This window comes from Gobius niger, assembly GCF_951799975.1.
Source record: "Gobius niger genome assembly, chromosome: 8".
Taxonomy (NCBI): Eukaryota; Metazoa; Chordata; class Actinopteri; order Gobiiformes; family Gobiidae; genus Gobius; species Gobius niger.
In genome coordinates this window covers 4,529,903-4,541,451 of record NC_136859.1, presented here as the reverse complement: position 1 = coordinate 4,541,451, position 11,549 = coordinate 4,529,903, and the positions used below count along the sequence as shown (strand labels likewise).

At 44.7% G+C, this 11,549-nt stretch overlaps 1 protein-coding gene across 1 annotated transcript; it reads left to right on the top strand.

The window, feature by feature from the left end:
* Window positions 1-3,275: 3,275 nt before the first annotated feature.
* Window positions 3,276-8,424, top strand: LOC306966703 (acyl-coenzyme A thioesterase 1-like; the record flags this gene model as incomplete). Its single annotated transcript, XM_079561516.1, has 4 exons — window positions 3,276-3,458; window positions 4,474-4,744; window positions 6,764-6,951; window positions 7,816-8,424. The coding sequence occupies 4 exons, from the start codon at window positions 3,276-3,278 to the stop codon at window positions 8,422-8,424; spliced, it is 1,251 nt and encodes a 416-aa protein (XP_079417642.1).
* Between the last annotated feature and the right edge of the window lie 3,125 nt (window positions 8,425-11,549).

Sequence of the window (11,549 nt, the reverse complement as noted above, 5' to 3'; positions counted from 1 at the left end):
GAGTGCCGAAAAGCCGAACGGAAATGGCGCAAGTCAAAGCTCCAGGTTCATTTTGAGGTTTACAAAGAAGTACTTTGTGTGTTCAACCAGATTTTGCGTGGAGCAAGGGAGAAGTACTTCTCTACAATCATCTCAAACTGCAGAAACAATTCTCGTGTTCTGTTTTCCACAGTAAACAGATTAACTAACCCTCCAGTTTCACTGCCCCTAGAACTAATCTCGACATCTAAGTGTAATGAGTTTGCAATATTTTTCTATGACAAAGTCCAAAGCATTAAAAATGCCATAAATTCCACAACACAAAAAGAAACTCTGCCACCAGATAAACACCTTGAGCTGACACATTTCACACCTGTTACTGACAAAACAATCGAAGAGGTTATCTCTGGTCTGAGTTCATGTACATGCTGCCTTGATGAATTACCCACTAGATTTCTGAAGTCTGTGCTGACCAGCTTGTTACCACAACTTGCTCAGTTAGTTAACATCTCACTCCAGACTGGAGCATTTCCAAAGGCCTTGAAAACAGCAGTCATTAAGCCTCTTCTAAAAAAGAGCAGCCTTGATGCCAAGGTAATGAACAACTACCGGCCCATATCAAACCTGCCATTCTTAGGAAAAGTCCTAGAGAAAGTAGTATATCAGCAGCTCACTTACTTTCTCCTGTCTAACAATGTGTTTGATACTTTCCAGTCAGGCTTTAGGACCCACCACAGCACTGAGACAGCTCTGATCAAGGTGACAAATGATATCCGCATGAACACCAACGCAGGTAAGGTCTCAGTTTTAGTTCTGCTGGACCTGAGCGCTGCCTTTGACACAGTGGACCACGGGATCTTACTTCACAGGCTAGAAAACTGGGTGGGAATCTCTGGTACTGCTCTAAACTGGATTAAGTCCTATCTCGAGGACAGGACGTACTTTGTTGAAATTGGCACCTGTGTCTCAGACAAAATTGCCATGACCTGTGGAGTCCCCCAGGGGTCAATCTTGGGACCCCTCTTATTCAACTTGTACATGCTTCCATTGGGTCAGCTAATAAACAGCAACAATGTGTCATACCACAACTATGCAGATGACACTCAAATCTACGTGTCACTGACGGCTGGTGAACATGGGCCTGTAGATACACTCTGTCACTGCATCCAACAGATCAGTTTGTGGATGCAAAACAACTTTCTCCAACTAAACTCAGACAAAACTGAGATCATTGTTTTTGGCCCACAGGCACAAAGACAAAGTGTTGTCAGTCACCTTGAGTCTCTCTCTCTAAAACCAAAAAATCAGGTTAGAAATCTAGGAGTGATCATGGACTCAGACCTGAACTTAAACAGCCACATCAAAGCAATAACATCAGCAGCTTTTTACCATCTGAAAAACATTGCTAAGATCAGAGGAATAGTGTCGAAACCAGACTTAGAGAGACTTATCCATGCATTTGTCTCCAGCAGGTTAGACTACTGTAACGGCCTACTCACTGGCCTCTCTAAACGAGCTGTCAGACAGCTACAGTACATCCAGAACGCTGCTGCTCGAGTCCTGACAAGAACCAGGAAATACGACCATATTAGTCCAGTGCTCCGGTCTCTGCACTGGCTTCCTGTCACTCAGAGAATAGACTTTAAAACAGCTCTGCTCGTGTACAAGTCTTTTCATGGTTTAGCTCCAAAGTACATCTCTGACATGTTAAAGCCGTATGAACCATCTCGGGCCCTGAGAACTTCAGGGAGGGGCCTCCTGGTGGTTCCCAGAGTCAATAATAAACACGGTGAGGCTGCGTTTCAGTTTCATGCAGCTAAAATCTGGAACAGTCTTCATGAGGATGTGAGACAGGCCTCGACTCTGACAATGTTCAAATCCAGGCTGAAAACAGTTCTTTTTACCAATGCATATGACTGAAAGTATTTATCTGCACTCTCGCCTTTTACTGTAATTGATTAATTTTATGTTGATGTTTTTATTGATTCTATTTGTTTTCAACTGTGAAGCACTTTGAATTGCCTTGTGTATGAATTGTGCTCTACAAATAAACTTGCCTTGCCTTGGTGAATGGCCACCGTGTCCCAACAAGTCTCATGGATTCTTCCCCAAAACTGTAATGACTATAAATCATAAACCTACAACAATCCTCCCCAAAATCCCGCAGTTTTACCATGACATGATGGTAATCCGTCACACAAGGGGGCGTGGCCAAGCCGAGAGGGAAGAAAACCTCTCATGGGAATCACAATATTTCACTCTTTTTACCCGTTTTCTGGGGAACATTAAACATATTTATCACAGTCCAGTAAAGTCGAGCCTAATTCAGGTCCATATTTTGACAGCAAAATGTTCAGCTGAATTATTAATTGTGCCGTGGGGGCATTCTTCCTCCTTCCTCCATAACTAATCCATTTGTACAGCCTGGCCTTGGACATTAAGTGCTCATTAGTTAACCTGGTTACATGGGGAGGAGTTGGGAAGAGTCATCTGTTTAATGTGTCTTTGGGAGCAACTCAGGATATAAACTTACCCAGCATGCAGCATTCACCTGCAGTCACACACAGAGGAACCTGAAGCGTCTTGTCCAAGGACACGACCATCTGCACCTGCTGGATCCAGGATCCAAACCTTCAACCTTTCCATAAGACGACCTGCTCGGCCATTGTTGCCCAATACAAGTAAGTGCAGTTATACTTATACAATATTATTACTAAGTAGATGTAAAAAGTATTGTGTGGAAAATAATATTCAAGTACAAGTTGAAAAACACAATGAATGTGAATGTGAATGAGAATGAATCACCTCTGACTAAACTACATGAACATAAAGCCAGGTCTGAACAAGGACTAAACTAGGGCTTTCATTTGACTTTATAAACTAATGGAGACTTTAATAATCCTCACATGTTTTGACCAAAGACACTTATTTTTCATTAAATTTTGCAATAAACCTGGAGCTTTGATCCGCACCATTTGGTTCGGCTCCTCAACACTCGGGCCTATTGCCTTTTTTAACCATTCTGAACTTGACTGAATTGTCCAGAACATCCAAAGACTTGATGTGTGGGTCTTTCTTTGTGAACTTTTTATGTTCTCATGTAGCTCTGTCACTACACCACACAGTGATGCAGCTGCTCAGGAAGCTCTCTATTGTCCCTCAGAAGCTTCAAATAGATTCTGTATCTCTTTAATTGTTTAGTTTTTTCTTTACCTGCAGAGTTTCTCCTTACACTCGTGGTCAGTGCTGGTCCAGTTTATCGTCTTCATCGTCTTCGTCTCCTTGGTGTTACAGAGATGTCCTCACGTCTGCGTCTGATCCTCCTGCCCAGCGCTCGCTGCATGTTCGACGACCCGCTGCAGATCCGTGTGACGGGGCTGAGCTCGCAGCAGGACGTGGTGCTGAGGGCCAGCGCCACCGACGAGAAGGGCTCCAGCTTCAGCTCCTGGGCAGAGTTCAGGGCGGACCACAGCGGACAGGTACTGCACACAGATTCAGATGCAGAAGCTGATGCTGTTCAAATATAAGGTATTTTAAATGCAAAATGGTTAAAATTACTCTATGGACACTGACATTTATATGGTTAGTCTGGTGTTATAAGTGATTTGCCTCAGGTGCTCTGTGGAGCGGGTTTTTAATGCAGGCTAGCTGTTACCATAGAAATGCGCTAGCCTTGCACTATGTACTTATTTTCCTGGTAATGACCAGCGTTCTATACATTATCCCTTCATAATGCACACCTTCTCCGGCAACAGTTACATGCAGCTGTTACCATGGTCACGAGAAACAATTATGCTGGAACTAGGACTTAAAAAAATATAAGCAAACAGTTCCCAATGAACAGTTTCAGTTCAGAGGACCATGGTATCGTGGATCGTGGACTCCGACGTGTCCATTATCAGAATATCGGGACTCCGGTTCACGGCTCCACTTCGTCCAGTTACTTCTGGTCATGGACGCCTCGTCGTGTATTATCCCTCATGCAAACTCTGTGCAGAAGTGCTGCCAATGCCACTGACACGATGAGAAAGAAGAGGTGAAGAAGAGTTATTTCAGCCATGTTTGATCCTCCTGCCACTATGTGTTGATATAATGACCTGCCCTATATAAGGGGTGAGGAAGGGGCACTCAGGTGTTGCAGTATGGGGGCATACATCTTTTTGGCCGTGTCCAGTGTCTATGGAGTCTGAAGTCTGTGTCCCTGTCGATGGCTGTGAGGTTTGCCAAATAAACCTTTGAAATACAGTATTCTTTGTTTTGGAAGACACGCGTCCGAGACGCCTCATTACTGCAGCCAGAGCGGACCTTTGCATAGGGCAAATCCTGGCCGCTTCACACACATTAATACTAAAAGTGTTCAAACGTGTTTTAAAAGCACAGTCTGAGCTCATCCACTGACTCTGGACTGAAATGTTTTCAAAGCTGTGCAGATGATTAATGATGAGATTATGTGTCAAAATGTTCTTATCGTCCTGTCACGCTCCTCTGCCTCAGGTCCACGTGTCACGGGACGCCCCCCTCAGGGGCTCCTACAGCGGGGTCCAGCCCATGGGTCTGTTCTGGTCCCTGAGCCCAGAAGTTCCACACAAAAAATTCTTCAAAAACCAGGCCCTGAGTCCACACGTGGTCCATTTCTCTGTGGTCGACAAGCAGGACGGGCAGATACTGGCGAAGGAGACCAACGAGAGGTGCATTCTGGGAGACGGAGTCCAGAGACAGACTGTGACGGGGCGGGGCTTCACCGGGGTCCTCTTCACTCCCCCTGGTCTGTGTCCTACTCAGTCTAATGTTTTTGAATAGAACCAGGAGAGGAATGACTGAAAATGTCTTTTTAACAGATAGTGATTTCTTCAAACCTGTTTATTAACAGTTATGTTTCTCTGGTGACGTCACAACATCACCTGCTCTCCAGAGTTTTAAGTCACTCTTAAAAACACGCCTCTATGCGTTGGCTTTCAACACAAGCTGAGTTGAGCATTCCATGTTGTTATTTTGTACTGTGTGTGTATATATATACACATATATATATATATATATATATATATATATATATATATATACACTGCACTTAGGGCACACTCAAAAAACACAATGTAACTCCAAATCAGTCAAATTTCTGGGATATCAGACTGTCCAGTTAGGAAGCCACGTTTATTGTGAACCAATTTCACTTGGTGTTGTGGAAATTAAACAGACAACAGGTGGAAATGAGAGGCAATTAACAAGATCACTCCAAAAGAGGAATGGTTTTGCAGGTGGTGACCACAGACCATTTCCCTGTCTTCATCCTTTGTACCGTATTTTTGGAACACTTTTGCATTTGTCCAGTGTTCTCACCACTAGAGGTATCATGAGGAGCATCTACAACCCACAGAAGCTGCTCAGGGAGTGATGCTCATCCAAAATGGCATGTCCATTCGTGCTGTGGCAAGAAGGTTTGCTGTGTCTCCCAGCGCAGTGTCCAGAGCCTGGAGGAGATACCAGGAGACAGGCCAGTACACCAGGAGGCCTGGGGGGGGCCGACCGAGGTCAACAACCCAGCAGCAGGACCGCTATCTGCTCATTTGTGCACGGAGAAACCGGAGAAGCACTGCCCGAGCCCTTCAAAATGACCTCCAGAGGGCCACAAATGTGCATGTTGGTCCTCAAACGGTCAGAACCCGACTCCATGAGGGTGGTATGAGGGCCCGACGTCCACAAGTTGGGCCGGTGCTTACTGCCCAACACCGTGCAGCCCCATTGGCATTTGCCCGAGAACACAGCGATTGGCACATTGGCCAATGGTGCCCTGTGCTCTTCACGGATGAGAGCAGGTTCACCCTGAGCACATGTGACAGACGTGACAGAGTCTGGAGACGCCCTGGAGAACGTTCTGCTGCTGCAACATCATCCAGCATGACCGGTTTGGTGGTGGGTCAGTGATGGTCTGGGGAGGCATTTCATTGGAGGGCCGCACAGCCCTCCATGTGCGAGCCAGAGGTTCCCTGACTGGCATTGGGGACCGGGATGAGATCCTCAGACCTATTGTAAGACCATATGCTGGTGCTGTGGGCCCTGGGTTCCTTCTGATGCCTGATAATGCCAGGCCACATGTGGCAAGAGTGTGTCAGCAGGTCCTGCATGATGAAGGTGTTGATGTTATGGACTGGCCTGCCCGTTCCCCAGACTTAGATCCAATAGAGCACATCTGGGACATCATGTCTCGGTCCATCCATCAACGCCACGTCGCACCTCAGACTGTCCAGGAGCTGACTGATGCTCTAATCCAGGTCTGGTAGGAGATCCCTCAGGAGGACATCCGTGGTCTCATCAGGAGCATGTCCAGGCGTTGTAGGGAGTGCATTCAGGCACGTGGAGGCCACACACACGACTGAGGATGATACAGACTCGTTTGGAGGAATTTCTACAGAATTTGGATCAACCAGTGACCTGATTTGTCACTTTGATTTTGACTATACTTTTGGATCCAGACCTCCAGGGGCTGAGAATTTGATTTCCATTTATCATTCTTATGTTATTTTGTTCTCAACAGATTACCCTACACTATGAATAAAGATTTTCATCCGAAAAATCGAATTGATTGACATCTAGGATGTGTTTTTTGAGTGTGCCCTAAGTTTTTTGTCTCACTTTAACATGTACAGCACTTTGGGCCGTGTCAACTGTATGTTAAATGTGCTTTATAAATAAACTTTGACCTTGACCTTCAGTCCTGGAGCTCACACCTGGTTTCGAGTGTTGAAGAGAATAACACGCCTCTTTAACATGTGTCCTGTTGTCCCAGGCTCCGGGCCGTTTCCCGCGGTGCTCGACCTCCCCTCCTACCCGTCAGAGAAGAGGGCGGGGCTTCTGGCGAACAAAGGCTTTGTGGTGATGACTGTCCCGGTCTTCAACCGCAAACCGGACCAGACCGAGCGGCTTCATCTGGATCAGTACGAGGCGGCCGTGCAGTATCTACTGCAGCACAGCAAGGTCTGAGTCTGAACTGCTCTGTTCTTCTGCAGCCGCTCCTCCAGGAGCAGGACCCGACTCACACCGGAAACATTTAGATCAACGCAGCTAAATACTGAATCCTGAAGAGTTACTTTGGTCTTCGTGTGTTAATTTTAATTTCAAAAGTTTTCTTTTATATCAGACCAGTGTGGATTTTTCATACCTGACAGTTTCAACCGCTCACTTTCTGTAATCTTCAGAGTTGGTCACATGATGTTCCCGTGACGTGTCTTATCAGTGGATTTACACAGGTGTTGGTGCTATTCTCCAACTGGTGGAGGAAGGAAAACAGCGCCATCTGCAGTCCGACTTCTTCAGTGCAGCATCCCGGTCACAGTAACATCATGTGATCAACACAGAGGAAGATTGCAGAAAGTGAGTTTCATACCTGAAACTGTCAGGTATGAAAACAATATTTCCTCTGTATAGCAGGCCGACATCTTGGAATTTGGTTGATTCTGAAACTTTCTCTAAACCTGCCTAAAAAATGTCACAAGCAGTGGCTAACTTCAGCTTCGAAATGTGTTTGGGGGTCAGACAGTGGGACGTTCCTGGAAATGTCATCTTGTGTTTGAATATTTATTTTCTCCGCGCAAAGCTTTGAGTGATGATGATGGTGGGGGTTTATAACAGTGCTATTCTTAAGTGACCAGCAGGAGGCGCTCTAAGCACAGCTTACTTTGTTTTACTTTAATGAAAATCCAAAGAAACGTGTTATTTTTTAATGGGACATGGCTTAATATAGATTTTTTATATTAAAAAATGTGCATATTTTACAGGTAAATACAGTGTGGCTAAAGCCTCATGATTTGGGGAAGCCTAACCTTCTGTGCTGTGTTCCAGGTGGGCGGTGTGGAGGTGGGGGTGGTGGGCCGCTCTAAAGGGGCCGACGTGGCTCTGTCTGTGGCCGCGTTCGTGCGAGGCGTTGGGGCCGTCGTCTCGATCAACGGCTGCAGCGCTAACGTTCAACTGCCGCTCTTCTACAAACAACAGCAGATCCTCCCAGCGCTAAGACCTGATCTGTCCAAACGCATCGCCCTGACCTCTGACCTTTATATGATGAAAAACACCGTGCCCATCCCGACGTCCGCAGAGCACCGTGACTCGGTCGTGCCCATAGAAAAGGCCAGCGCTCAGTTCCTGTTCGTGGCCTCGGAGGACGACCTGAACTGGGACAGTGTGGCGTTTATGGAGCAGATGGTGGAGCGGATGAAGCGTCACGGGAGGGATAATTTTGAGGTGGTTTCGTACCCTCGGGCGGGACACTTCCTGGACACTCCGTTCTCACCGTTTGAAGTGTCTTCGCTCCATATGATTTTAAAAATCCCGATGATTTGGGGAGGAGAACCCGCGGCGCACGCAACAGCCGAGGTGCAACTGTGGAAGAAGATACAGGAGTTTTTCAGGAAGCACCTCAAGTGTGAGGCTAACCAGGCTAATGCTAAACTGTGAGGCTAACCAGGCTAATGCTAAACTGTGAGGCTAACCGGGCTAATTCTAAACTGTGAGGCTAACCAGGCTAATGCTAAACTGTGCTGATTAGTGGTGATTCAGCGTGAAAACTTTCCTTGTGCAGAATCATTGTTTTCTCTCACACTTGTGATCAAAGTAAATGCTTGAACCTGCTTTACGCCGACAAAGAAAAGTTTAGGTTTTAGATGTATATAAAATCCTTTATAAACAGGCTCCTATTGCTCCCCCAAAGACACATTTCTGGAGCCACAACTGAGTCATACACTGCCTGTCCAGAAACTGGTCAAACCCGGGACCTTCTTGCTGTGAAGCACGAGTGCTAACTGCTGCTGTCTCGGATGTTCGGCCTGGCTACCAAGCACAGTAAACCCCAAATCAGCCACAGGTCCAGGGAGGAAAGCACTCCTACCTGCTTCAAAGACAACACTGTCAAACCACACACAGTATAGGCCACATTAGCTCACAACATAAAGGGATCTGATCATTACAAATATAATAATCAGTTATTGCTCTTCATGAACTGAAAAACAAACACTCGGCCACTCCAGTAGAGTCTCTCTTATTTCAATTGATGATCAGAATTCCTGTCCCAGCTTTGATAAGTTTTGTGTCTATGGGTTCAGTATCAGCTGTTTACGGAGCCCACCAGGGGACATGGATGAGGATCCGGAGGTTCTAAGTCATGGGCACGAGGAATCACAATTTTTCACTCGATTTTGCCACTTTGTGAATTTCTCACACTCCAATAAAAATCTGGGACACATGGGTGTTTTTCACAGTAAACTGTTCAGATTAATGATTAATCTTTGTATCGAGAGCGCATCCTTAATCCTAATCTATTTGTACAGCTTGGACATTAAGTTCTCGTTTGTTAAACTGGTTTTGTTTTGATGAGGGAAACTTGGCGAGTGTGAGCATTGCTTTTGCAAAACATTTTGTTGGTGCTTGTTTTCATGCAGCATGTTAGGCCAGTTTGATCATTGTCTGTTTCAGCTGTAGAACCCTTTATACTGTAGGTGTGTTGTTGTAGGATCTTAATATTTATACTAAAGTGGTCCCTCATTATAACGGGGTTCACCTTTATCGCAGCCTCGCTGTTTGTGGATTTTTGTATTTGTACATGTTGTACAGGAAGACAATAACAAGTAAATATGATGACAGAGAAAGTACAGGGAGTACGAAAATGGAAACTAAGAAGTTACAGAAAGCGATGAGAAAGAAGAAAGTTAGCGCTCGCTCGCCTAAACACGCTCACTACACATACATTGTCACAATCTGGAGAACAGCTTGAACCGACCTTGGGCGATTGGAGATGAACTCTGCAGACACACACACAGATGCCCCCTTGCATGGGAGGTGTCAGGGAGTTTATAAAAAGTGTAAGAGACAAAGCAGTGGCAGAGATCTCTCACGAGGGGCCGCAGCGCTGTGTTGTCTCAACGTGGAACGACCTACTGCTCGTGAAGCGTAACTATTGTTTGTATTTACGTGTGATACCAATTCTCAATAATAATTGATGATTCTTATATCTGTTTAATGTCTTTATTTATCAAAGGTATGATCCAAAAGAACCGGATGAATTATTGGAGACGGGTAATACACAACTAAAAGGTATTAGAGATAATGTAACTAAAAGTCCAACACCTATTTTCAAGTTTCTCCCATCTTCGTGGCTCTTTTTATAGTGCCATGCCTGCTTAGTGTATTTTTAGCTTTTTGTTCGTGTTGGACTTGGTGGGACCCGCTGTCCTGTTTTCATGTTGTCTTTCAATCAGCTTTGGTTCAGGTTTTTTCTGTCTTTGGTTTGGATGTTGGCACCTGCCTCTACGGCCTTGAATGTGGTTCACTCTGTGCCACATCTTTTTGTCCTGTTTGGCCGGTTCACCAGCTTTCCGTTAGCATTAGCCCGATGCTAACATGTAACATCATGTTAGCATATCTGGTTTTTTTATGTATTTATGGGCTGTTGAGCCATTTTGCTCCTCTCCATGTCTTTGTATCTTTATTTAGTAGAAACTATAGTCATAATTCACCATTTGTTAAAGTTGTTTTTGAATAATTAGAGAAAGTTTACATTTTTTTCAAAGATTCCAGAGATGTCGTCTGTATCTATAAGACGCACATGTCAAACATTGCCTAATGAAGAAAAAACAACAAGCTGTATCAGCGTACGTTATGCTAACGTAACACATTGATGGTTAACAACATGAAGCATAAACAATTAACTAAATAAGTGTCTGACATGTAATTGTCAGATAAACAGCTCAGATAACTATACATTTGTTAAGTGGTAACGTCACAGCTCTACTTCCAGGTCCAAAGATGTGCGAGAAACTACAAGAAACTCTTTAATACCACAATCAATATTTCTGAAACTCAACAGAGAGTTACTGAACATACTTATTTATCAGGCCCAGCATTAGCCAAAAATGCTAAACCTACTGCTATAAATATTATGCTATAAATATATAATTTTTGACTCTAAGCTGGCGTTTATTCCACACATTAAGAATATCACAAAGATAGGTTTTTACCATCTAAAGAACATCGCCAGAGTCCGTCCCATTCTCTCTCGGGCCAACACGGAGACGCTAATGCTTTTATCACCAGTCGTATCACTACTGTAATGCCCTGCTTTCTGGTCTTTCTAAAAAGAGAATCTCAGGTTTACAACTTTTACAAAATTCAGCAGCTCGTGTGCGCTTTATAAATAAAGTTTGATCGATTGATAAAAGTAATATTTACCAAAATCGTTACTTCCGGTTTAGGGGAGATAAATGCTAACGGTGCAGCGGCTACGCTAACCCTGGAAGTACCGACTTTAGTAAATATTACTTTTTTAACAGAAGGTGCGGCATTTTTGGCTAATGAGTCTGAGAAATAAGTATGTTCAGTAACTCTCTGTTGAGTTTCAGAAATATTGATTGTTGTTTTTAAGAGTTTTTTTTTTCTCACATATTTGCTGGTCTGCTAGCACCCGGAAGCGGAAGTCGCAACGTCACACTTAAACTCACCAAACTCTCCGGCTCCTTCCGAAACCATCAAATTGCTAAGAGCTCTTACGCCAAACCGGATGTGCGTCAGCATCCGCCATGGCAAGTTGC